General features: G+C 47.5%; 1 protein-coding gene across 4 annotated transcripts in view; it reads right to left on the bottom strand.

Moving 5' to 3' along the window:
- Nucleotides 1–2,662: 2,662 nt before the first annotated feature.
- slc12a9 (solute carrier family 12 member 9) overlaps nt 2,663–27,982 on the bottom strand; it is a 39,928-nt gene continuing 14,608 nt past the window's right edge. For 2 of the 4 annotated variants that reach the window (XM_041178819.1, XM_041178822.1), the window contains exons 2-13: nt 25,427–25,561; nt 24,759–24,902; nt 21,165–21,464; nt 19,636–19,743; nt 18,201–18,312; nt 15,691–15,848; nt 13,839–13,921; nt 12,580–12,704; nt 9,885–10,077; nt 8,424–8,598; nt 5,157–5,303; nt 2,663–3,687 (exon numbers count right to left, since the gene is read on the bottom strand). In XM_041178819.1, coding sequence (XP_041034753.1) covers nt 2,843–3,687; nt 5,157–5,303; nt 8,424–8,598; nt 9,885–10,077; nt 12,580–12,704; nt 13,839–13,921; nt 15,691–15,848; nt 18,201–18,312; nt 19,636–19,743; nt 21,165–21,464; nt 24,759–24,902; nt 25,427–25,561 — 2,525 coding nt within the window. In that variant the 3' untranslated portion in view covers nt 2,663–2,842. The remainder of the gene's footprint in view (nt 3,688–5,156; nt 5,304–8,423; nt 8,599–9,884; nt 10,078–12,579; nt 12,705–13,838; nt 13,922–15,690; nt 15,849–18,200; nt 18,313–19,635; nt 19,744–21,164; nt 21,465–24,758; nt 24,903–25,426; nt 25,562–27,982) is intronic. The other 2 variants (XM_041178820.1, XM_041178821.1) reach the window with 2 other exon arrangements.

The following is a 27,982-nucleotide window of genomic DNA, read 5'->3' as shown; positions in this document are numbered from 1 at the left end:
GGTCACCATCACAGACTCGTTTTTTATTCCACCACCTGGTGGGATTTGAGCCCATGGCCTAGGGCATTAGCCTGGGTCTCTGGGTTACTAGCCCAGTGACAGTAACATTACCGCTAAGCCACCATCGCTTACCCCCTCCCCCACCACCCTAAAGATAACTAATCCAGATAATCTTAATGAAGAGCACAGGTTGTCGTCACAGCCATTTCAAAATATTAAACTTCTCTAAAGTCACATTCAATCTGTGAAAAATCACAAAGTAAATTACAGTCGCCTCTCGGGCAGTTAAGTATTAGTTAAAAACCAGGGTTGTGGAGGAAGTCACCTGGGGTCAGAGAGTCACCTCACTTCAGGTTTTGCATGAGTACAATCCAAGGTCACAGGCCTCCAACCCCGTTTGAATCGAGCAGCCATCCCCCCCCCCTCTACACCACACCGTGTCCACCCTGGCCCAGGTACCAACCAGTATTGGTCCAGGCTCAGGCTAATGCCACCTGGTGCAAAAGCCCTTCTATAACTTGACCACCTGGCTAACCTTCAGCACAGTCGCCCGCAATATCTCATCACTGCAAGAGGATGCAACAGGGTCCAGAGGAGTAATTCCGTTCCCCCCCAACGTCCACGCTCAGTTTCTATGTTCAACAGTTCAGTTGTTGGGCTCCCCTATCCTGTGCACTTGCAAGGTGCAGTGCAGCAACTCACCAAGGCTCCTTCAACAGCACCTTCCAAACCCACGAAATCTCCACACCACCTCGAAGGACAAGGGGAGCCGATGCCTGGGAACATAACGGTGACGTACTCTGCTTCCATCAAGCCCCTGCTGGTCTCACCATCCTGGACGGGCAGGAAGTGGGGCTTGCAAAGCAGCAATGTCCATGCCAAAAAATGGTCATTCTCCGCCTCTGAAGGCCAGGTCACACAGGAAGTCATTCTCTAGCAAGCTCCCTTCAAGTCACACACCATCCTGACTTGGAAATATATCACCGCTCCTTCACTGTCGCTGGGCCAAAATCCTGGAACTGCCTAACAGCACGGTGGGTGTACCTACATCACATGGACTGCAGCGGTTCGAGAAGGGGCCTGCAACTATGCAAAATCAAACTGCAACCACATGCAGGGAATGGAGAGTGATCTGAACATCTCACACCCAAGTACAATCCATGCAGACTCATCCTGTAACATCCCTGCTTAAAAAAAAAGAGTCCACCATCACTGGTCAGGATCTCGAATCCTCAAGTAGAAGTCTTGGAGGTCTGGTACTCCCATGTACTAGCAGAGCCTCACCCATCCTCTCACCATCAGGGTGCATTTCCACTGGTGACAGTCCCTTGGGCCAAGATGATTCCAGTTGGACGCTGCTGGGTTAGCAGCATCTCAATGGCTGGGTCCAAGGGTATGGAGTCAGGCCACAGAACAGCCATGACCTCACTGAATGTAGAGGGGCTGAATGGCCCCTCCCCACCTTCCCCTTCATTTTTAGGGGACGAGACTGCCAGGAGATGGTGGCACAGCGGCAATGAGACTGGGCTAGTAATCCAGAGGCCAAGGCTAATGCTGTGGGGACACAGGTTCAAATCCCACCATGGCAGTGGTTCAAATTGATAAAACCTGGAATTAAATAGATTGTTGTAAAAACCCCATCCGCTTCACTAATGTCCTTTTGGGGAGGAAATCTATCGTCCTTACCCAGTCCGGCCTACATGTGACTCCAGACCCACAGCAATGTGGTTAACTCAAGTGCCCGAGCAAGCCCACTCAGTTCAAGAGGCAATTAGGGATGGGCAACGAATCTGGCCTTGCCAGTGATGCCCAAATCCTGTGAAAGAAATATAAAAAAGTCCTGTCACTCAAGAATTACTCCAGGTCTCTGTAGAGCAGACTGCAGCCAGGGCAGAAGCAAAGGTTTCCTACTAGAGGGGGATGAAAGAAAGAGAATGACCCCTCCAAACCAGGGTCCTACCCTCCTCCCTGCAAAGCTAGGTGTGGATGTCTTCTCTTAAAAGATTCTTTCACAGGACATGGACATCACTGGCTAAGCCAGCATTTATCCCCCATCCCTAATTGCCCCTTGAGAAGGTGGTGGTGAGCTGCCTTCTTGAGCCGCTGCAGTCCACGTGGTGTAGGTACACCCACAGTGCTGTTAGGGAGGGGGTTCCAGGATTTTGACCCAGCAACAGTGAAGGAACGGCCGATATATTTCCAAGTCAGGATGGTGAATGGCTCGGAGGGGAACTTCCAGGTGGTGGTGTTCCCATCTATCTGCTGCCCTGGTCCGTCTAGATGGTAGTGGTCGTGGGTTTGGAAGGTGCCGTCCAAGGAGCCTTGGTGAGTTGCTGCAGTGCATCTTGTAGATGGTACACACACTGCTGCTACCGTGCGTCGGTGGTGGAGGGAGTGAACGCTGAAGGTGGTGGATGGGGGTGTCAATCGAGCGGGCTGCTTTGACCTGGACTGCAGTGTCCAATGGACATCAGCCTCAGCTCAACAGGGACACAGCCCTCACACACACCTTCCTGCCAACACTTAAATGAAGAAGATCACCATGTAACATCCCAACCTTGAGAAATGGTTTAAAAACTCAGGATAAACATTGTTTAACAATTTTAATAAGTTAAACCCACCTTCCCACCCCCCCTCTCCAGAAAATGTCTTTCAAATCCAAATTACACATTCTTTTCCATTAAATTCCCCTCTATTAAATATAAATAATGGCAATGTGAATGATTCCTCTCAAAATTGTCTAAGGCATGTCACTGTTTTCAAATACAAGTTGGTCATCTCGGAGCTCAGTGTTCAAAGGTTTAGTGCCCGTGACGCTGGCGTTTCCAAGTGTCTGCTGCCCTTACAGGTCAGTGCAGGTGACTGGAGTGAGGCCGTGGATCAGCAGGGTAGGCCCGAGGCCTTCGGTGAGGATGTCCAACTGCTCCAGGTAGCGCTGGGAGCGGGCAGCGTCGGCAGGCGGCCGGGGCAGGTAGAGGAACCTGACAGCCGTGTGGAAGCCCTGGTCGAGGACCATCCTGTTGGCGGCCCGCAGGTACTCGTCCGAGATCAGGGCCGAGGGGTCGCCGCTCGAGTGGCGGGCCGCCTCGTGCTCCTCGCCAGACAGCCGGCTCTGCCAGTGCAAGCTCACCACGTCGTCCCAGGTCACAATCTTGATGGTGGCCTTGATTCGCAGCTTGTCCAGGAGTTCCCTCAGCTTCTCCTCCTTCTTGATCCAGCTGTCGTCACCGGACTCTATGCACAAGAAGATGCGCAGCCGAGCACCCTTCCAGGAGACCACCATGGTCAGGACACAGGCCATCTGTAGCAGGAAGAGGCTGCACATGTCCACGTAGTTGGTGCTGTCAGGCCTCAAGAGGTTCAGTGGCCAGACATCAATGGACACCCGCTCTGGCCGCTTCTTGGCGAACAGGTCTTTCTTGTTCATGGTGAAGAAATAGCGGGCCAGGCAGACATTCTTCTGCATCTTGAGGGCATCCGAGATGATGGCGACATACTCCGCCTCCGTCAGGCTCCTGCTGGTCTCTCCATCCCGGACGGGTGGGAAGTGGGCTTGCAAAGAGGCAATGTCCACGCCAAAATGGTCGTTCTCCTTGGCGTCTTTGAAGGCCGGGTCGCACAGGAAGTAATCCTCTGGCACGCAGTGGTCGTAGAAACCGAGGACCAGTGTGTTGGGTTTCATGCCACCTGCAGGACAAGAGAACAACTGCAGTTAACCCCCCACCGAAAGTCAACAGGGCCACCTAGTCACTTGGCTGGTGCCCAAACCCTTGCTGCAGAGCATGAGCAAGCACGAGATGGTAGTGTTAAAGACAAAAGCTTTTCTTTACCACTAACATCAACACTCCCTTTGTCTGGTGTCCATGACATCTTTGTCAATCTGAGCTCCCACCTATCCCTGACCTATTTTGCTCCACCAACTACCACTGCCCCCCTCCACCACCCCCCCCCCCCCCACCCCTCCACAAACAGTATAAAATCCACCACATTTCTACCTCTTCAGCTCTGAAAAGTCATACAGACTCGAAACATTAATTCTTTCTCTCTCTCTACAGATGCTGCCAGGACTGCATTTTCCAGCATTTTTTGTGCTTTTATTTAAGCTTTTTAAATTCCTTCCTCATCATTGTGGCACATTTTGCTACTGTGGGGGTGGGGGTTAGGGAAGCAGGATATTATATAAAAGGAGAGAGGGGACTGCAGTACAGAGGGATCTGGGTGTCCTTGTACATAGATCACACCTTCAGGTAAAGGGAATTGGAATGTTGACCTTTATTGCAAGGGGGATGGAGTAATAAAATAAGAAATTTTGCTACAACTGTACAGGGCATTGGTGAGACCACACCAGAATTAGTTTTGTGTCTCTTAACTGGAGGAACATACTCGCAGTGGAAGCAGTTCAGAGAATGTTCACCAGGCTGATCCCTGGGATGAGGGGTTGTTTGTCTTATGAGGAAAGGTTGAGCCCATACTCGTTGAAGTTAAGAATGAAGTGATCTTAGTGAAACACTATGATTCTGAGGGGGCTCAACAGAGTGGATACTGGGAGGATGTTTCCACTCATGAGGGAATCTGGAACTAGGGGGCATGGAGTTTCAAAATTAGGGTTCTCCCCTTTAGGATGGAGATGAGGAGGAAGTTCTTCCGAGGGTAGTTGGAACTCTCTCCCCCAGTGAACAGTGGAGGCTGGGTCGTTGAATGTATTCAAGCTGGAGTTAAATAGATTTGATTGACAAGGGAGTCCAGGGTTATGGAGGGACAGACAGGAAAGGGGAGTTAAGGCCACAATCAGATCAGCCATGATCTTATCAAATGGCAGAGCAGACTCGAGGGGCCAAATGGCCTATGTTTTTCTTAAAAAAAAGTGTTCCACTGCATTCATGCCTGTCTCATCGCCAGACTCTCCAACATTCTCCTATCTGGCCCTCCACCTCTTGAAGCCAGCTCTCAATTTTCCGAGGCAGAGATGAGGGTGGTGGAAGTGGAGACCATGAACGATTTCACAAAGGAAGTTGAAAGGGCACTTGAGGGAAATAAACTTGCAGGGCGCCAGGGATAGAGCTCGGGGTGGGGGGGGGAATGGAACTGACTCACTCACTCCCCAGGGAGCTGGTATAGCCTCTTCCTGTGCTGTAATGACTCCCACTGGCCCTTACCGAGTCCCGTTATGCGGAGGAGATGCTGCACCCCTTGGCGGACTGTCGGAGACAGAGTCAGATCCACAAATGCCTTGACGTTCAACTTGTCCACCAGGCTCAGCCAGAAGTTGTACTGTGGCTGGATGGGGTCAGTTGGCAGAGTGTCTGTGAGAGAAGACAAGTTTTTAGCTCTGGGCGTACAACCTACATTAGAGGACAACACTCACTCCAGCACAAAAAAAACCAAAGACTTTTTTTGTAAATTAAAGATCCTAGCAATACTATCAAATGTCCAGCGTTACAATATAAACCAGGGCTATCAGACTCTCAGGGCACTGTAGAAACTCAAGTCATGGAATATGTTCAAGACAGAAATTGATAGATTTCTAGATAATGACATCCAAGTGATACAGGGAGTGCAGGGAAGTAGCATTGAGGTAGATGATCAGTCATGGGCTAGCTGAATGGTACAGCAGGCTTAATGGGCTGAATGGCCTGCCCCCATTCTGTGGGGAGACAAACAGAAAACTTGCCCCCCCCCATCCTCTCCCCACAGGAGCATAACATATTTGTCCAGGAGTTGACTTCTGGCAGCGTTCAGTGGTTTAATTGTTCTGTGTTTAATTAGGAGAGTCTGATAGCTGGTCTGTGCTGTCTACGTTTGATTGATTAAGTCGGTGTGTGGACTCAGCTCAAGAAAGACCTGGAAGCCTGGGCACAGACTTTATGATTGCAGAGATGTTTTAAAATGCTAAATAAACCTGTTGCAAACTTAGAGAAAATATTGCCATCTCTGCATTTCTCCAAAATAAATCAGAAACATAATACACACAAACTGGAAAAAAACAATGGGAGCTAGTGAGCACCATACTGAACGTGACTCAGTGGATGGGAGCTGGCATTCTGGGGTTGAGAATTTCAAGAGATCAACTGAACTCCGCACATTTGAACGACTGTGGCTTGTGTCTCATCTACTACTGAAGGGAGAGGATGGTTTGTGTGCGGAATACCCTTGAAGCTTGTTCAACCCTTGACAGAACTGCGCAAGGCACCAAGTCTACTGAGTTAGCACCGAGGACAGTCGGGCCCTTCTACTGTTCACCTGGCAAGTTAGGGATTGTAAAGTTTATTACAGGAAAGTCCATCCGTTTGAAACTTGCTCATTCGCATTCTCACTTACCCACACTTTGTGCACAGCACTGCCCATGGTGTGAGCAATGTTCGCTTACCCACGGTTTCTTCTCTCTTTCTCTCTCCCTAAGGAGATGGCAGCCATGACGGAGCCGAGACTGAAATAGTTTCAGCTGGAGGTGCAGCCCGAACAAAGGGGTTAACCCGAACATGTCAGAATTGCTGGGTCCAGAGCTGCGATAATGGCTCCAAGCAACCCACCGGTGAAGATTTAACATCGAAGAGAGGCTCCCCCATCTGTCGTATACAGGTACTGCACCACTGTTTTACTGGAGAATCCAATACAGCCCTCGCATGACTGGAGACTAGCTAAAAAAGAGTCAAATTCAAAAACACGTTCCCTGTCTGAGATTTTGCAGGAACGTAAGCCCTGTGAAGGGCAGGACTTCACCACAATAGTCTTGTGTGTGCACAAGTGCCACAGACAATTAAAGACGTTGGTCCGATTGTCAGACAATTACAGCGCAGCTCGGGTTTATGTAGCACGTTTAACAAAACATCCAACTTCACAGGAACAAAATTGGACACTGAGCCACATCAGGAGGTATTAAGGCAGATGGCCAAGGGTGATGAAGGGGGGTGGCGGGGGGGAACAGATAACACTCAAAAGCCCAGAAGAATTGGAGGAGTGCAGAGATTGGGAGGGTGGTCGGGTTGGGGATTAGAGAGACAGGGTGAGGTGAGGCTAAGGAGGGATTTGTAAACAAAGCCAGTAACTTTAGAAAAGTTGGGGTGTTGCTTAACCAGGAGCCAACTGTAGGTCAGCGAGCACCAGGATGATAGGGGAAATGGGACTTGGTGAGGGTAAAAGGAGCAGAGTTCTGGATGAGTTCAAGTTTATGGAGGGTAGAACAGCCAGGAGCATGCTGCAAGAGTTACTTCTAGGAGGTAATAAAGGCCTGGATGAGGGATTCAGCAGTAGATGAGCTGAAGCTGGTAATATTACAGAGATGCAAATAGGTGGCCTTTGTGCTGGCACAGACATGCGGACAGAAGTTCAGCTTGGGGTCAAATACATCACCGGAGGTTACAAACAGGCTGAATCAGCCTCGAGTTACCAGGGAGAGGGATGGAGTCGGTGACTAGGGAACAGAGCCTGTCACAACTGCAGTTGGTGCAAAGTTTTTAAAAGATTAAAACAATGACATTGCCCAAGATGCTCAGTTTTGCTAGGCTATTCAACCACAAATGCTTCACATCTACCACCCAAGCCCACAGGTGCTGCCCTACCCAGTGAACATTTTCAGGTTGCATTGCAACATTTTCAGCATCTGCAGGATTTTACTTTCTCTACCACGGATCTGAAGGTCTTGTGGCACAGCTGTGGCCCGAGCCAGAAACTCCAGGTTCCAGGTCTTGATGGTCAAGAGGTGTTCATAACCCAGCCAAACAGGTCGAGTATCAACCTGCAAATCCTTGCAACACACCAATGGCAGGTGGTAAGAGCAGGAGAGATTCCTGGTCAGCTAAGTGATGGACAGAAAATGGACCCCCAACCATAGCTCCAGACTACAACATGCATGTAAAAGTACAGGGTTACCTCAGTGACTCAAACCCCCATGAGCAACTGTAACACCACCAATTTGGCACTTTCCGTGCAGAATGGGGGCGGGGGGGGTGGTGGGGGAAGAAAAGTGGGCCAGAATATCCAAAAAAAAAAAACCCTTATTTCCCCACAGCTACCCTCACCATCCTGGAGTGTCACTTTAAGAGGCCAGGCACCTACCCATTCTCCACAGGCTGGTATAGGTCTGCTGCTAGCAACCTGTTTGGTACCGCAGCTAGTCAAAGTGCTGCACCATTCACCAAAACTACCAAGTCTTAGCGTGCGAGATTCTGCAAGTAAGCCTGCCCTAATTTCAGATCGATAGTATTTGACCTTACAGGAGGAGGTTTCTCAGACAAAGCTGCTGGGAGTATCTACATCAGGCTGGGAACAGGAATCAGACACGGTGACTCGGCCTGAGGCTAGGCCTCGTGTGAGAACAACCATACATGGAAGGTTCCAGATGCCGCTGTGACCTGCAACAGTGACCCCCCCCCCTCCACCCCCCTCACCCACCACGCCCCTCCACACGCAAGAGACCATCTTACCAAGATCCCCGATTTCCACGTGGCCCAACACGAAAAGCCCCCCCTTCTTCAGGTCATTGATGAAGGTGATGAGCTGAGCACTGGTCCGCGGATTGGCCACCATGAGCAAGATCTGAGGCCTCCAGAATTTGACATGTTCTTTCCGAATGTCCAGGAGCAACAAATACTTCCTCACCTGGAAAAATTAAAACAAATAAACGCACGCAGTCTCTTCCATCGGAGTCCACGTGAGGTTCATCGGATCAAGAGCATTCCCTGGTCAGAAAGAGGTTGTGGGGTCAAGTCCCAGTCCAGAGCCTCGAGCCTGTGATCTAGGCCAACGCTCCCAGTGCCAGCCCTGAGGGAGTGCTGCACTGTTGGAGGTGCCGTCTTTCTATCTAGATGCTTGGTGGTTGGTGTCCACATTACCACGCCCGCTAACGGAAGAGCAGGATGGTCTAGCAAGCTCCACCTCTGCTTTCTCCCCACCCACCTGCCCCCCATAAAAACCCCAGGGCCAATATTCAGTCTGCAATCAAAATCATAACAGATTAGCTGGTCCATTATCACGTTACTGTTTGAACATTGTAGTAGGCCATTCGGCCCTTCAAGCCTGCTCCACCATTCAATAAGATCATGGTTGACCTCAGCTCCACTTTCGTGCCTGCCCTCCCATAACCCTTGACTCCTTTGTCGATCAGAAATCTGTAACTCAGCTTTGAATATATTCAGTGACCCGGCCTCCACTGCTCACTGGGGAAGAGAATTCCAGAGACTAATGACTCTCAGAAAATTTCTCTTCACTCAGATTTAAAAGGGAGACCCCTTATTCTTAAAACTGTGACCCCTAGTTCTAGATCCCCTTCCCCCCCCCAATCCCAAGAAGGAAACATACTTCTGGTGTCTGCCCTACAAGTCCCCTCAGGATCTTATGTTTCAATAGATCACCTCTCACTCATCTAAACTCCAATGAGCACAGCCTTTCCTCATAAGATAAACCCTTTATCCAGGAGTGAGTACAGTGAACCTTCTGAGCTGCTTCTTTTTTTAAAGGAGCAGACCAAAACTGTACACAGTATTCCAGATGTGGTCTCACCAAGGCCCTGTACAGCTGCAGTAAAACTTCCCTACTGTTATATTCCACTCCTCATGTATTAAACACCAACACTCCATTTACCTTCCTAATCACTTGCTGTGTCTGCATACTGATCCACGTATCACGTGCACAGCAAACTCCCACATTTCCCACACGACAACATTTCTTAAAGAATTTCATTGGCCGCAAAGGATTTTGGGATGCCATTTATGTGGGGGACCCCTTCTTCGAAATGGGACATTTTATGTCCACCCACGAGAGCAGGCCTCATCTTAGCATCTCCTCCAGGAACGTGGGGGGTTGGGGGGAGGGAGGGATAAAGAGCACTCCCCGCACCACCACCCCCAGAATTGCCGACCTTGGACAAAGTCGGCGGCTGCACTCACCTGATGGAATATGAGGGCCTGGCTGATGTAGCCCCAGCTGCTGGTGGGAGACCGGTAGTGGATCACCACCAGGAGGATCAGCATGACGACAATCCCGCAGGAAGCATAGGCCGGGTTGATCAGGAACATCATCACCAGGCAACTGATTATCCCCAGCAAACACGTGTGCCAGCTGAAGAGTTGGAAAGTAGGCCTGAAGGAAAAAGGAAGCCCAGTGAACGAGGATCAAATGCAAGGGGAGTGGCAGGAGGACTTCTTTTTTTCTTAAAATGCTCTCATGGGACGTGGGCATCACTGGCAAAGCCGGCACTTGTTGCTCATCCCTATTTGCCCTTCACCTGAGCCCCAGATAAAAGAGTCAACCACACTGTGGGTCTTGAGTTACAGGTAGGCCAGACCGGGTAAGGACAGCAGATTTCCTTCCCTAAAGGGAAGGTGAACCAGATGGGTGTTTACAACAATAGTTGTCATAGTCACCTTGCGTTACCCGAAAATGTGGATTGAATTCATATTCCACCAGCTGCCATGGTGGGATTTGAACCTGTGTCCCCAGAGCATTCGCCTGGGTTTCTGGATTATCATAGTCCAGTGATATTACCACTCTGCCACCATCTCGTTCCCTCTTCTTCCCCCCACCTCACCCCCCACTCAAAACTGTTAGGAGGCCAACGTCCTCTCCCCTAGGGATCGAGTGGCGGGGAGCCGTTAGAGGCCGGAACAGACACTCGTTCTCCAAATCCAGGCCCAGTTAGACCATATAACCAATTGAGCAAGCTGCCAGATATAGAAGGTCCTTGATATTCCCCTAAGGCTGGCTGCACCCACCCAGCAGGTCAGGGAGAGGGAGGAAAAAGAAAATACTTGGAGGAAAGGCTAAACCAAACACAAATAGGATTAAGCCATTTAGCCCCTCAAGCCTGCTCTGCCATTTAATATCATGACTGATCCGATTGTGGCTTTAAAGTCCCCTTTCCTGCCAGCACCCCCATAACCTTCAATTCCCGTGTCAATCAAAAATCTGTCTAACTCAGCCTAGAATATATTTGATAACTGCTGTACAAAGGTATTTGACATAGCAAGGGTTAAAGGTGGGACTGGGAAACAGTACCACCCATAGTGTGATGTAAAGAGACATGACCCAAGATAAGAATCGGTTGTGGACCAGACAGAGACCTGTTTAGAAGCAAGCATGGAGTTAGCTCATAACTGTTGTTAAAGAACATATCTTTTTATTTCTGTTGGACTGTGGATTAAAATTACACTGGTTGCAGTTTGAAGGACATGTCTACTAAAACAGTGCGAAGGATATATACAATGTCGCTGCCCTGGAACAAAAAAAAATTGTGCCATGAAAGACAGGATGGTGCTGAGAGGAGTCTGGTTTAATGGGGAACTACCTGGCAACAATGTTTGGCTCCTGATGAGAACAATACATCGGAATAGCTCCTTGCCCGAAAGGAAAACAGACCTAAAACTTCTTGCTCCTGTGTGTAAGATTCCAGTAATTCCACAATAATAGCTAACTGGCTTTTTCTCCTTGTATCTATAACCTGCTCTCCTGAAAACCTGTCAAGAGGAAAAAGGGAAAATAACAAATCACCATTCGAGACATTGAAAGGCAAGTGCTCAACCAGTGAACTAAATACTGGAAGTGTTGGAAGACAACCTTGTGTTATCAATGAAAAAACATCCTCCCAGCATCTATCCTGTCAAGCCCCCTCAGGATACGATGTTTCAATAAGACCACCTCAATATTCTAAACTCCAAATGAGCATAGACCCAGCCTGCTCAATCTTTCCTCATAAGGAAAACCCCTTCATCCCAGGAGCTTCTCTGAACTGCCTTCAAATGCAAGAAAAAAAAAATTCCTTCAAGTAACCTTCGCCAACATTGAATCTTACAGCACAGAAGGATTCCATTCAGCCCATCGTGCCCAGGCTAGCTCTTTCAAAGAGCTCTGATTAGTTCCCCTGCACACTTCCGCTTTTCAAGCAATCATTCAATTCCTTTTTTTTTGAAGATCACGATGGAATCTCCTTCCACCACCTTTTCAGTCAACGCATTCAATCCTGTCTCTCCATCTGGTCCTTTTACCGATTACCTTGTGAAGTTTGATACTACAGAATGTTAAAAAAAGACATGCTGTCAAAGCTCTTTGTCTTGCACTCATCAGGACAAACAAGAATGTTTGTTTGAAATCTGGCAACCACATCAATGTATACAACAGGAAAGAAAAGGGGTGCTGATTGGCCAACATGTTGCCATGGAGGCTCCAAGCGATTCCAAAAAAAGAGACAAGGCTTAAACATATTCCTATTGTTTGCAGAGAACGAGTCCCAACATCTGAAGGCTCGTCATTGCTAGCGAGTGTAAGTGAGCAATGTGACGAGTTTGACCAATTGTTTTAAAAATCGGTTGTTAGTGTCGTTAGTAGCACACTCAGGATTGTTCAGCAAGTGCTCCTCTACTGCGGAATTGCATCAAACAGTAGAGGAAAAGCTTCGGCATCAATGTCTCTCTTTTCAGTAGAGTTTTAAAGCTTTTCTGGTCTGGTTATCAACTCCCTTACTAGTGTAAAATGTATTCCTCCCTGTTTTACTGTATCACAGCCTTATGCAAGCCTGGAACTAGGTGTTATTTGCTCAGATTGCCCAATGCCTGACTGACATCACAATGAAGGGGAAAGGTGAACTACCTGAAGTTGGGTGCGGAGGCCCATTCCAGTGCCAAACAGGCCAAGTCAACAGCAGCATAAGCCATCAGGAAGAAGATGGTGACAATGCCAGCAATAGTGTTCAGTTTACCTGCAAACAGCACAGACTAGAAAAAAAAGAGACAGACATAATTCACGTGGGCCAAAACACTTCAGAAGTGACTTCCCCAATCAACTCCCCTCCAAAAGGTGATGTCAACTTCCACTGAGGGTGCAGTCCACAGGGAAGAGCTCCCTGAGCGGCGACTCTACATGCACTGTCCCCTGACTGGGTGGGTATGTGACCCAACACTTCAGGGACTGCGTCTGTTGACTTTTCACAACAACTGCTCAAGAGCTCGGGGAGCAAGTCTTTGCAAGACATTTAACCTCATCCCAGAACCCAACCCAAAAACAACTGAACAAGGGGTTCTAAAATGTTCAAATGTATATGGGTGGGGGAAAAAGGAGGGGAAGAGAGAGAAAGAGGGGGGTGGTGTGACATAAGACAAAAAGAGAGAAGGGGGTTAAAAAAGAGAAAATAAGACCAAAAAAAAAAAAAGAAAACGAACAGGGGCTAATTGTTTTGATAGGTGGTCAAATACATGAGGGTTTCGGACAGAGTAAACCCAATCACTTCCCATTGGTGGAAAGAGCGAGCCAGAGGTCATGGGGTTCAAAGGTCAAAGAACCAAAATCTGACATGAGCAGCAACTTATTATTAAAACTGCAGCGAGCGTTTAGGATCTGGAATTCACTGCCCACGTATTTTTGGAGACAGATTCAATCGTGGCTTTTGAAAAGGAATTGGATAATCATCCAAAATGGAAAAATATTTGCAGGACAACGGGGAAGATGATGATGATGGGGGAGTGGGACTAGCCGAGTTAGTCTTGTAGAGAGAGATAGCACCGACATGAGGGACCGAATGGAAGGCCATTCTGTGACTGGCCATTCGCGCTAGGATATTCAGGAGGGAAGTCAGCAGGCATTTCCAAGCTCCCACCCAGAGGCTGGTGGAACATCCAAAAAAGGTGTGGGGGCTCAAAAAAATGTTCAGCTCTCGAGGGCTACAGGTTTGTATTGGGAAGTGGCATTAAAGGAATGTGAATAAAAAGATGGGTAGACATCAGAGATACAGGTCAGCCATCATCAAACCGAATGGTGGGATAGGCCCAAGGGGGTAGTGGGGCTGAACAGCCTCCTCCTGCTCTGAGTAGCTTTACAGGATGAACACTTAAGATCCAGGTGTCAAGTCTTACCTGAACCATTAACCAGGTGTAGAGAACGGCGACCCAGGGGTTTCCTGTCATGGAGGTTCTCTTTGCAGGGGCGAGTATTACCCCTGTGTAGAAAAATCAAACCATGTATTGGGGTAAATTCTGATGCCCACATTGTCTTCCATATAAACCGCCTTTCACTCATACCCCTCCGCTTGCTGACCTACACCAGAGGCTATGTCAGACCAGGAGTCAAACTAAAAATTCTCATCCTCTTCACAGTTCCATTCCTGCGAATCTCCGTAACCACCTCCTCCCTGACAACCTCTAGAGCTCAAGGAGTTCCTCCCTCTCAGGCCTCTGGCCGGTTTCTCAATTCCACCACTGGTGGCCATGCACCCCCCCACCCACCTCCCCCAACAGCACATCACAAAGCTCTGGAATTCCCTCCCCTCTCTCCTCCCTCATGGGAGATTAGAATAGGAATAGAAGAATATAGTGATGGGGTGAGATGGAGAGGGTAGAGGAGGCTCCTGCCGAACATAAAAAACCAGCATGGACCAGTTGGCCCGTTTCTGTGCTGTAAACTTCGATGTAATTTGGAATTCGGCCAGTGGGGTTTTGAAGGATCTCATCATTTACCCTCCCTGGGGGCCCCCAATCTTCAAGCCCGTGCTGTTTCCTGGCACACCATTCCCCCAATTTCCAGATCGGTCCCCTTCCCCAAGTCTCAACCCGTCTCCCTCCCTCCAGCAGGGCTAACCTCACTCCAATGTTGCTTGCAGACAGCTTCATTACCTTTCACCCCTTCCATGAAACACAAGAACAGCAGAAGATGACCCAGCTCCCTCAAGTTTGCTTCTCCATTCAATACGGCCCTGTCTCGTCTCCTGCCACATTTCCGCCTGCTCTCCATATCCATAGATTCCCAAAAAAAAACTTGTCCATCTCGGCCTTACATGTATTCAATTACGGTGCCTCCAAAGATAAGAAATGAGTGCAGGTGACCATATAGCCCTCCGAATTCCAAAGACTCAGAACCCTCGAGTAAAGAAATTTCTCATCTCCGACCTCCATCCTAAAACTATCAGCCCCCTACCCAGAGATCGCATCCACCCTATGCCTCACATTGCCCAATCAATCCTGGCAGGGCAACTCCAGAGTACACAGTTTCCTTCTGTACTGAACCCACGCGACAGCCGTTCTGATCCTGGATGTAAACATGCTAATGCCCGTCTTCGAGCTGACCTATTCAAGTGTTTACTAGTTACACAAGATGCACGCTCCAATAGGCAGCTCTGGTTTGGAATGCTGAGCTTAGCAAAACAGCATGTGAACAAGCTCGAAAGCGTCCAGAAATCAGCTCAAACTGATCCTTGGCAACTCGTACCAAAAACTACTGACTCAAACGGCTGAATGCATGTTCCTGTGCTTTTAAGAAAAAAAACAGCAGCTTAGTCAGAACTTGACTGGAAAACTCTTCAATCCCACGTCCCGTTGCCACAGCAGCACAAAAGGAAATGTGTGGTGGCATCAAGAGAAAAGACACCGTTTTGCAAACATAGAACGAACAGACTACGAGACAGCCCAATTCCCTGCGCTATAAAACTCAAATAGTACGTAAATGATTGAGAATTTAAGGAAACCAGCCTGACAACGTATCAGCCATCGACTTTATTCCGTAAATTAAAGGGATCTGCATTTTGCATTGTAATTATTTATATATTGGAATGATAATTGCGCAATTTTATACTCCATTTCCATGATTGACATATCTATAGACGTGAATTACGATTTACCGGTTTTATTTGTATCAATGCGGACCTTGCACCTTGATTTTTCAACAAAAAAAAAAAAACCCTCTTTAATTGGTTTAAGACACAAATGAACTTACCAAAGAGGTCATCCCTGGCCAGGGCATGTAGGATACGTGATGCCCCTATCAGGGTGCTCATCGATGCAGACAGCGAGGCAGCATAAACACCGATTACCACAAACGGGGGCCAGACATTGATTTGCCGGAAGAAGATGTAATCCCCTTTAAGTAGTGCCCTAAGCAGCAGAGGGGAGAGAGAGAGATATACAGTGAGACCCCAGAGATTAAGTTGCTCAGTCCAGGGTAGATGATCAAAACCCATACAGGCAGAACAACACCACAAATCGGGATAATCTAATGAACTTAACATGGAGGGTGCTCAGTATTGAGATGGATATGACAATGGGAGGGGTGGGGAAAATGGGCTCTACTCCAGTACTCAAATTTCCTCAGCTGTTTGTAGGATTAAACCAGCTTTCTGCTAAACGGGAACACTTTGTGAAACAGTCTAAAGGCAAGGATAAGGAATGTGAAGATCCGTGTCCTGATACACTGCTCACTGTCTATAGTAAAGTGATTGGAAGACCTTAAGTGGACCATATAACCATGACAATGATTTAGGAGATCTAGGGATGAACCTAGTACATCTTCTTGGCTTGTTGCTACTCTGATGCCATCTTTTCCATTCATTCATGGATGAATGGGTGCCACTAGCTAGGCCAACATTTGCTGCCCATCCTTAATAGCCGTCAAGGTGGTGAGCTGCCTTCTTGAACTGCTGCAAGGTACACCCCCAGTGCTGTTAGGAAGGGAGTTCCAGGATTTTGACCCAGCGACTGAAGGAACAGTGATATATTTCCAAATCAGGATGGTGAGTGGCTTGGAGGAGAACTTCCAGTGGTGGTGTCCCCATCCATCTGCTGTCCTTGTCCTTCTAGATGGTAGCAGTCATGGGTTTGGAAGGTGCAGTCTATGGAGTTCCTGCAGTGCACCTTGTAGATGGTACACACTGCTGCCACTGTGGGTCAGTGGTGGAGGGAGTGAATATTTGTGGATGGGGTGCCAATCAAGCAGATTGCTTTGTCCTGGATGGTGTTGAGCTTCTCGAGTGTTGTGGGAGCTGCACTCATCCAGGCAAGGGGAGGTGTATTCCATCACACTCCCATGGATGGACAGGCCTTGTGGAGGTGGTGGCAGAATTCCCAAACTGACTTGCTCTTATAGCCACTGTATTTATATGGCTAGTCCAGTTCAGTTTCTGGTCAATGTAGCCCCCATGATGTTGACAGTGATAGTAATGTCACTGAACGTCAAGGGTGATAGTTAGATTCTCTCTTGCTGGAGGTGGTCATTGCCTGACACTTATGTGGCACAAATGTTACATGCTACTTGTCAGTCCAAGCCTGGATAGTGTCCAGGCCTTGCTGCATTTGGACATGGACTGCTTCAGTATCTGAGTCATGAATGGTGAACATTCCAATTTTTGTTGCGATTTGTTACAGCTCATTCAGCCCCAGTTGCTGTGGCAACATTTATGTTTAAATGCATGCTGGGGTCTGGATCTATGGGTAGTGATGGTAGAGGCTCCAAAGTCCTTTTCATCACACGGCTGACCAGGAATCTCCCGCTCTTACCGCCTGTCACGTTACGAACACATCGCCCGTATCAAGTTCGAGAGTGGGACTCGAACCCAAGAGCTTCTGGCTCAGAGGCAGAGAAGCTATCCACTGCGCCACATGACCTCCATGGTGCTGTGGTAGCATGCATGAAATGTGCAGATCAAAAAAAAGTAGGAACTGGTAGAAGAGCCTTGAGATACACTGTAGTCACATTGAGTTGTGGAGTGTGAGATACTCATGTTGGACTGTGCAACAGGAGCTCATTAAAATACCTCGTTCTGTATTGTTACAATTGATGTCCAATTTGAAGTTGCACAAATTACAAGCAGGTCCCAACAAGATTCAGGGGACCAAACATGGATTTCATGGGGAAAATGTGGAACTCGCTACCACAGGGAGTGGTGGAGGTGAACAGTATAGATACACTTAAGGAGAAACTGGATAAACACGAGGGAGAAATGTGCCAGGCAATGACCATCTCCAACAAGAGAATCTAACCATCGCTCTTGACATTCAATGGCATGATCATCACCAAATGCCCAACTATCAACATCCTGGGGGTTACCATTGACCAGAAACTGGTCTAGCCATAAATACTGAGGGGGTGAGATGAGGATAGGGTGGAGCATAAATACCAGCACAGAGCAGATGGGCAGAATGGCCCATTATAAAATTCCACTGGCAGAGCCAGTTTAGCATACCAACACGTGACAAAATAGCAAGGGGCAGCTTTCTTCATGGCAGTAGCAGGGTTTTCTTGGGATCAAGTTAGTCATTTATCCTACCGCATCCATGAAGATAGGGAATCTCCGTTTTGCACATCCAAAATGACATCTCCTACTTCAACTTGGAGAAGAGGGCAGACAAGAGAAGTGCTCGACGGTCTATAATAACCACCACCCAACAAACAAACAAACTTCAGCCCTCTGCAGGAGGCAGAGGCCAGTTCGGGATTTGTTGGGACCTCACCTGTCACAGGTAAAGCTGACTAGGAAGAACAGCAGTAAGTAGACCAGGAAGGTATAGATGACAGCAATGACCGTGCCTTTGGGAATCGAGTAGCTTGGGTTCTTCAAATCCCCTGGAAAGTGAAGAAGAGTCAATAGCACGACTCCCAGGCCCCAGTCAACATTTACAGAAAGCCACAAGATGAACGCTTCCCTCTTCTGAAAGTCCCAGTCACAAGAGAGGGGTATTCACCCGAGTGAGGTGCCCTCACTCAGGGGCCATTAGCTACCAGGTCCCTCCTGGGGTTTTAATGGTTGGGCAGAGGCAACTGGATCACCTCTCCAGCTATATTATAGAAAGGACCTAAAGCTGGGCTTATTGGCAAAACTCGATGCTGTGAATGGGAAGCCATACAGCCCTCAACTCAAACTTTACACATCACTGGGACACCCAAGGAGATCTCAGGACAGTGACACAACTTTCAATCGCAAGAGGTCATTTTAAAAAAAGTGTCTTTAAAAGGATTATTAAAAAAGACATGGGAGGGATTTCCAGATCTTCAGGTCCAGACTGATGGGGAGACACGACCACCAAATGGTGCAGAGATTAAAATCAGGGGGTGAGCAAGAGGCCAGAATTGGAGGAGCGCAGAGGTCAGAGGGTTGTGGGGCTGAAAGAGATAGGGAGGGGCAAATACACGGACAGGGTCTGAAAGCAAAGCCGAGATGGGTCAAATCGGAGGTTCAGCTGGGCTGGGAGCCAATGGGGGTCAGCAAACACCGGGCAAGCGCAAGAGAGGCTTGGTGTGAGCTTGGGTGTGAGGAGTTTGGAAATAAGCTCAAGCGCACAGCCAGAGTTTGATCCTCGATCACCGCTCATCCAAGATTGCAACAGAAGACCTTCATATTTTATACATATTCTCGGGATGTGGGTGTCACTGGCAAGGCCAGCAGTTGTTGCTCATCCCTAATTGCCTTAGAGAAGGCGGTGGGGCTGAGTCAACTACTTGAACCACTGCAATCCATGTGGCGTAGGCACACCCAGTGCTTTATTTTCCTGCACCCCACAAAGGGGTTGGATACAACTAAGCAGCTTGCTAGACTATTTCAAAGGGACAGTTAAGAGTCAACCACATTGCCTTGGGTCTGGAGTCACATGTAGACCAGACCAGGTAGGAATGGCAGATTTCCTCTCCTGAAGGGGATTAGTGAACCAGATGGGGATTTTTAAAAAAAAAAACATTATTAATGGGTCAAACATTTTATTCCAGATTTTAGTAAACTGCATTCATATTCCAGTTGCCATGGTGGGATTTGTACTCATGCCTCCAGATCATCAGCTCAGGCCTCTGGGTTACTAGTCCAGAAACATAACCACTACACCACAGCTCCAACACAAGGGAGTGTGATACACAATTCAGTGCCCCTGGATTAGGGAAGAGATAGGAAATCTTTACCAGACATATTGGAGCCAGCCATGATACCAGTGCAGCCATTAAACATGACAGCGAACACCGTTGCGAACGTCATCATATAGTTGGTGGTGTAATCCACAGAATAATCATCTAGAAAGTATAGGACAAACATTACTCAAAACAGTGCTGCCCTCACATACACACCACCCCCACAAAAAACATTTCCAACATTCTATCTCACTGCCCCTCCCCCCACAATCCCCTCAGCAGATAATTTACTCCCAGGCTGCTTTGTAACTAGGCCTCAGGAGTTCAGTCTACCCAAAGCACGACAGGAAAGTTTCCAAAATGATCAACAGGATGCTAAATAATTGGACATTAAATTACAAGACAACCCCCCTCTCATACTAAATGTAAGTGAATTGGTTTAAGAGATTCAAATAATCTTATTTGCCAGTCCTGACTCCCCAGCGTTGCTCAATCTATTTTTGGGTTTAGATGACAGTTGAGACTGGGCAAAGAGGGGAAAAATATAAAAAAGTTTGGCAACTTGCCCTGTACATGTTAACGGGGAGTTTCCATCACAAACAATAATCCAGTGTTGAAGTGACAAGGCTCAGAAACTGATTCATGCCAGACTTTGGCCCGAGTGTGAGGCTTGCCAACACTGGGTATATTCCCGATGTCACCATCCCCTTGCCTCCAAAATTGCTCACCTGCATTTCGGTGTCAGGAAAAGGCTGAACAAGCTAGGGCTCTTCTCTCAGGTGAAGGGAAAGGCCAAGGGCTTTAAGAATTAATGAAATGGTTCGATGTGGAAATGTCTCGTCTACATCTACCCTTCGGGAGGGAGGCCAAAACTAGACGTCATAGATATAGGAGTCACTAATAAACCCAAATCAGGAATTCAGGAGAAACTTCTTTACCCAGAGTGTGAGAGTGGTGGGAATGTAGATGTTGCTACCACAAGAGATTTTTATTTATTTATTTTTAAATTTCTTTTATAGGATGTGGGCAAGACCAGCATTTCTTGCCCATCCCTACCTGCCCTCGATCGGAGTGGCTCGCTCAGCCATTGAGGGCAATTAAGAGTCAACCACATTGCTGTGGGTCTGGAGTCACACGTAGGCCAGACCAGGTAAGGATAAGAGATTTCCTTCCCTAAAAAGGGGCTGTAGTGAAACAGATGGGTTTTTAACATCATCAAATTGGATAATGGTTTCATGGTCACCAGCTTTATATTCCAGATTTATTAGTCAAAATTAAATTCCACCAGCTGCCGAGGTGGGATTTGAACCAGGGACCCCAGAGCCTTAGCCTGGGCCTCTGGATTAGTTCAGAGACATTACCACTGCGCCATCCTCTCCCCAAAGTATAGGTACATTCAAAGGAGAAGCTGGATAGGCAAGAGGCAGAAAGGAATAAAAGGATATGTTGAGATAGGGAGAGATGAAGAGGATTGGGCGGAGGGTAAATTCCAGCACGGGCCTGTTTCTGCTGAAGGCCTTAAAAGTTACAAGTAACCAGTGTGGAGTTGTATGGTCAAGTGAGAGCAAAAAAAAAAATCTTACCCATGAGATTTTTCTTCAGTGTTGCTGTACTGAAGCCAGTGTAGTTGGTGTAAATGATCCGGCTCTCATTGCCGGACTGCTTCACGATCAGGATGGTCTTGGGGCTCACTGCGAAAAAGCTGACAACGATGGTGATAAGGACAATGTGGACCACCAGGAAGATCAGGAAACTAGTCCTGGCGTAAATCTGGGCTCCGACCAGACAGACCAGGAGGCAGAGGAAGAGGATGCTGGAGGCGTACAGGACATCGTACAGGTAGTTCTGCGGCAGCACATGAATGCCTCTGGTTTCAGTATCTGCTGATGGGGAGGGGGTGGGGAAAAAAGGACACAGATCAAGTGGTTACTTTGGAACCGAAGATGCCATTCACCCTTCAATCTCTCCGATGATGGCTGATTTGTACCTCGACACCATTTACCCAGTCTTTGCTCCCTTTCTCTTATAGAAATCATAGAATTGTTATAGAACAGGTGGAGGCCAATCAGCCCATCCTGCTGTGCTAGCTCTCTGCAGCAGCAACTTAAGCCAGTCCCACTACCCTCTACCCCCAAAACCCTACAATCTCCTCAGATGATGATTCAATGCCTACTGAAGACCCCTTATGCAATAAAAATCTCACTCCGAAAGTCCAATTTACTCCCAAGCTCACTGATCATGAAAGTGTCTTCTCAGTGAGAAATATTTCTTCCCAATTCAACTCCTGAATGACCAGGTCCCAATTTCATAGTCCTTAATCATCAGTAACGCGCTCCCACCCCCACTAGCCAACACCACCCACTCCCTCTTGCTCCCCAAACCGGAGGGATTATAGTTCCTCTATTTCTAACCTACCGAATTCTTTTAATAGTAAGAGTCATTTGGTAGCACTGCTGAAAAAAAGAGACATGTCAAAGCTTTTTGTCTCGCACTCATCAGGACATTGAAGAATGCCAACGTAAGGGGACAACAATTTATACTGTACGTGAAGAGTACTGATTAGTTGGCAAGTGGACTCTACTAATCACTTCACATATAGTATAAATTTTGTCCCCTTATGTTGGTATTCTTCAATGTCCTGATGAGTGCAAGCTAAAAGCCTTGACATATTTTTATTCAGTAATCTTTTACTAGTGTTCCAACACTGATCAGATCACCCCTCAAACTTTTACGGTCATGGGAACATTAGGCTAGTCTATGTAACCTGCTCTTCATATTTCATCTGGAGGGTAGCCCATTACCACAGCACAAGTCAGCATTGCCTCAGTGATTTTAAATACACTGTCTCCTGCCAATGGAAGATGGCCACCGATACCCATCTATGCGCACACACTTGTCCGTGCGCATGCCAAAAACCAATGATGTCACTAGCAGGAGGCGGTGCCAGCAAAAACCAGTCAGAGTGGCTGACGGGCAACTTAACCCGTTGCGAGGAGGGGTTGGGGACCAGGGCATGACTGAAATCCACATCGATCAATAGCAAGATCACATGTCAGTCTGAGGGGGCAGTGTGACGCACACAAGCCAGTCAGAGCTGCTGCCTGCTCCTCTGGTTTTGGGAGCTGTGGGGGTGAATCCGTTTTGGTTTTTTTTACTCCCCCTCCACTGGTTTGGAGGTTGGGCCTTGTCTGGTGTTTTCTTAGAGCATCTGTATTTGCTCGAAATATATCTTTAAACTCATGGGAAAACATCTTTTTAATAATCATCTGACAAGCATCTCTGCTCCTGTCCGCTGTCTGCTCTGTGGCTCACAATGACGTCACTGAGTAAACCAGTACAACTGTGCCTGCACGGCATTGGCCACAAACACAGCTTTTTAAACAAGTAACAACGTAGTGTCCCCTACCAACGAAAGACAGGCATTCCCAGCGGTGCCTACCCTCCACAAGTCTCAATCCTTCCCTACTTACCCCATTCACTGTCTCCAATGTCCTCCGTCCTTATGGGATCGCTCCAGTTTGGGCCTCCTGTGCATCCTCAGATTGCTCTTCACCCCACCACTGGTGGCCAAGTCTTCAGCTGCCGGGTCCCCAAATTCTAGGGCCCCCTCCCTAAACCTCCCCTTCCAACTTCAGAAACTCCCTTAAATAATCCAAATTCACAGTCACCTGCCCTTAGAAGGCTCAGTGTTGCCTTTTGTTTGATGCTGGTGAAGCACCTTGGGATGTTTTATTTCTTAAAGGCGCTATACAAATGCAGGCTGTTGTTTCTTTCCACCACTTGCTGACCTATTTAGATGCCAGTTATGGGCTCAGCTTCGATTACCAACCTCACCAGCCTGCTCATCTTTTCCATTTGATCCTGTATTTATTTCTTCTCTCTGCCCATCTCCCCCCAACAAATCCCTGGGAGAGTGTCTACTTCTATCTCTGTCCTGCCCATCACTTGGGAACATTGCTAATCACCTCTATTCCAAGTAAAGAAAAAGTCCCATGTTTATTTATTTTTTTTAAGGAATTCTCTTTGTAATCTACCATCCATAAGGGACATTACTGATCCTGATATCCCAGCCCACAGTGCATCTCCCACATTACCACAGAGGGCTGTAGAGGCTGGGTCACTAAGTATATTCAAGGCCAAGATAGATAGATTTTTAATCTTTAAGAGAATCAGGGGTTTTGGGGAAAAGGCAGGAAAGTGGAGTGAGGATTATCAGATCAGCCACGATCTCATTGAATGGCAAGCATGCTCAATGGGCTGAATGGCCTACTTCTGCTCCTACATCTTATGGTCTCATGCAGCTCAGTGAGGTGGCCATTCAAGGTATTAAAAGAACAAGCCTGCATTTCTACAGCACCCTTCTTCACCTCAGGATGCCCCAAAGTGCTAAGCTCAGCTAAAGTACTTTTTTTAAAAAGCATGATCACCTGTGTAATGTGGGAACGCAGCAGCCAATAGGTACACAGCAGGATCCCGACAATGACCAGTTAATCTGTTCTAATGTTGTTGATGGATAAAATATTGTCCCCACTGGAGAATTCTGTCATCCTTCCTCATTCCAATAGTGCCCATGGAATACTTTACACCCATCTGAGGGGGGCAGATGTGCCACCTCAGTTAAGCATCTCAGACGAGAGACAGCACCTCTGAAAGTGTAGCACACTCCACAGCGAGTGTCAATCTACACTGCGTGTGTGCGTTCAAGTCTCCAGAGTGGGACTCAAACCCTTCTGACTTGGGAGGTGAGTGTACGACCCAATAAACTGTGGCTGACACTAACAATAAAAGGTCAGTTCAAGATGCAAGGACAAAATAATGGAAATGGGGGAAAATAAGAGGCAGGGAGGAAGGTATTCTTAAAAACGGAAGCGATTCAGTAGCTGATTGACCATCGAGAAGATTTTTACCCTGGTAAGGGCAATTAGGGGTGGACAATAAAATGCTGGCCTAGCCAGAGATGCCCACATCCCATAAATAAATTTTAAAAAAAGCCTGTTCCAGTCTTTGTTTCATCCAATCAAGTTAGCAACCCAAGCCCCCACTCTAGTAACTCTCTGCAGCCTCTTCAGAGGCTAAAACATTGGCTGTCCCAAATAGATCCAGCTGGATTTAATCCTTAAGCAAACAAAAACAGCCGAGACTCTCACTGTCCCCCACCAAAGTGAGGGTTGACTCACCTGCATTGGGAAGCTCTCCAAACACGTCAAGAATAGCCTCCACCAGTCCCAGAATGTAAACCGCACAGGAACAAACATTTGCAAGAAAAAACATCAGGCCTATACTCCCGCCAAACTCTGGGCCCAACGTACGGCTAATCATAACTGGGAGCCGTTTGTAAAGGAAAGATAAACAGACAAGAGTTGATTTTGAATAAAAAGGCAATGGCCCCCAAGGCCTTAGCCCACCAGGCCCCAGATTATCACTTGCAAAACAGAATCCATTTAATAGTTAGTCTCGGGTTAGCAGAAAGATTCATATTAATAAATCTGCTCTAAATCTTAAAAAGCGTTCTTGCGACAGGGGTGTTGGTGGAAAAGTGAATATTTATTGTACAGTCCTGGATGACAGGCCCACTTCACATCACCCTTAGCATCAAGGTGGTGTTGGGTAGGGAGCCCCCGTTATTTGGGTTGCCAACCCTCCGGTTCTGCCCTGGAGCCTCTAGAATTTAAAAACCGAATCACTTGCAATTAGATGCATGGAACACACTGTCTAACTTTACTCAAATTTTTCTTCAAATGCTTTTGTTTATTAGTTAGAGGGCAGGCAGGAACGAAGAGGGCTTTTAAGTTGATGTGACAAAGCTTTCAATAGGCCCAGGCAGGCACACAGAGTTAAAGGATACAGTAAGCCCCGCCACCCTTCACTGCTCCATTGGTGGAGATGGCACACACCGACAACACCGTTAGACTGACGATGATGTAAGCCACAACTAGCATGAGGAGTGACTGCAGGAACCCGGCCTGACCGATGACAAAACCTGGAGAGAAGCAGACAAAGGGGACAGTCAACTGTTGGCATCTGGAAGACAAGAGACGAGAACTGTTTTCTCAATGTAATCTACAGGACACCCTCTTCCCTGTAAAAGGGAAGGGAAAATAACTTGGCCACAACTGGATTTATCTCAGCAAGCCATTCCAGCCAATATTACACACACTTTTACCACATGTCCATCATAGGCTCCTGGACTCTGATCAACATCCAACGTGCCCAACCTCAGTGACAACCGTGTCCCCCAGTGTTATACAGTGACAGACCAGTCCCCACCAGTACTGTACCCCAGTGTTATACAGTGACAGACCCGTCCCCACCAGTACCGTACCCCAGTGTTATACAGTGACAGACCCGTCCCCACCAGTACTGTACCCCAGTGTTAGACAGTGACAGACCTGTCCACACCAGCACTGGGTGGGGGGGCAATGGCATAGTGGTATTATCACTAGGCTAGTAATCCAGAGACCCAGGGCAATGCTCCGGGGACCAGGGCTCAAATCCCACCAGGCCAGATGGTGAAATCTGAATTCAATAAAAATGTGTTAAAAGTCTGGTTGCACGGTCATTGTCAATTGTAGTGAACCAGATGGGTTCTCTCAAATGTCCTTTAAAGAGAGAAAGTGTCCTCACCTGGACAGGTGACTCCAGACCCAGAGTAATGTGGTTGACTCAAAAAAAAAATGCCCTCTGAACAAGGGCAATTAGGGATGGGTAATAAATGCTGGCCTAGCCAGCAACACCCACATCCTGAATATAAAGTATGCAGCCAGGAAAGGTAATGTCACTAAATGCTGCATATGAGCTCAGAGCTGGGCTGTAAACAGGTTTCTGTTGGATAGGTGGTGTCGGAGAAGCAGTTGTTTATCATCCAGGTGATGAAACTCCAACCTGCTGTCTCCATAACTACCGTATTTACCCAATTACTGGGCACTCCTTAAAAAAAAATCAAAGACCAGCTGTCAGACAAAGGTGGTTACATCCAGGATCCAAAAGAGCAACTGTTAATGAAGGGAATTTCAGAAACAAAAAAAAGTGTGCAGCCTGTGGGCTGAAGTGAGGGGCAGGAGGGGGTGTAAACATATCATTCCTGCAGGTTTGTCACTGTCCTACCATCCAGGGTTAAATAGGCCACTCTGCCCTCTACATACATCTGTCTACCACAGGGAGTGCAGCCGTCTTTCAGATCCCTGTGAATCAGGGATAAACATCTGAAAAAAGAGAGCCCGACTGTGGTAATCTGATGTGTAATATTAAAGGAGGTTATAATGGAAGATCACATCCAATAGCAGAGTAGCACAGGTTACCTTAGTAGTCAGTAGGAGTAGTCTAGAGTTAGAGTCTGCAATGCAGAGACAGGGTTTGAGTTGTAAGCACATAAAAGTGTAGCTGCTGAATTCCTTTGTAAAATGAATAGAATGCGTTCCACATAAGAACCGTGTGCTGATCTTCTCTGTCTTTGGTACCAACTCGGCCATCCAGAAACAAACATGCGACCTGGATCCATTAGTCCAACTAAATCAGTGACTGGGATCCTATTCAGGAAACAATTCATCCTCACACAAAGCAGATTCTGGATTCCCCTCTAAAGGCTGCAGGTGCTGGGGTAAGGGGTGGAGGGGGGCGTGGATCAGTGGAGGTGAAGCAACGCAGCCAATTTACGCACAGAAAGATCCCACAGACAGCAAATGCGCTCCCAATCACCTGTTTCAGTGACGTATTTTGGCCCTTTCAAGTACAAAAGAAGGACATGTGCCACTGCATAAAGCCCTGCTTAGACCACACCTGGGGTCACCGAGCAGTTTTGGGCACCACACCTTAAGAAGGGTACATTGTCCTTGGGAGTGAGTGCAGCATAGATTTACTAGAATGATACCTGGACCCCAAGGGTTAAATTACGAGGAGCGATTTCATAAACTAAAGGTTGCATTCCCTGCAATTTAGAAGGTTAAGGTTAAGATTTGATCAAAGTTTCCAGGCACTCATGGGGACAGATAGTGACCCTGTTTCCACTAGTTTGAGTGCCCAGCAGTAGGGGACAGAACCTAAAATTTAGAGCTAGACAGGGGCAAAATCAAGAAAAACTCCTTCACTATGGTAGATGTTTAAAACTCTGAATGGCAATTGATGCTAGGTCAATTGTTAAGATTTTAACATCTGAGATCAAGAGATTTTTGTAACTAAAAAAAGGTATGTGGGGCATGGGACAAAGGCATTCAGCCGCAGATCAGCCATGATTTCATTGTATGGTGGAACAGGCTCGAGGGGCTGAATGGCCTCATGTTGTAGTTGAGGGGTAAATATCACAAACTTCCCTTTTTCCACCACCCCCAATAGAAGACATGTCAACTCTACTTAAACTACAATTATTTTGAGCCCACAATTTAAAAGGGGATTTATTATTTTAATA

This window comes from Carcharodon carcharias, chromosome 33, assembly GCF_017639515.1.
Source record: "Carcharodon carcharias isolate sCarCar2 chromosome 33, sCarCar2.pri, whole genome shotgun sequence".
NCBI lineage: Eukaryota > Metazoa > Chordata > Chondrichthyes > Lamniformes > Lamnidae > Carcharodon > Carcharodon carcharias.
Note: the sequence above shows the minus strand (reverse complement) of the source record. Positions and strands in the feature narration are given on the sequence as shown.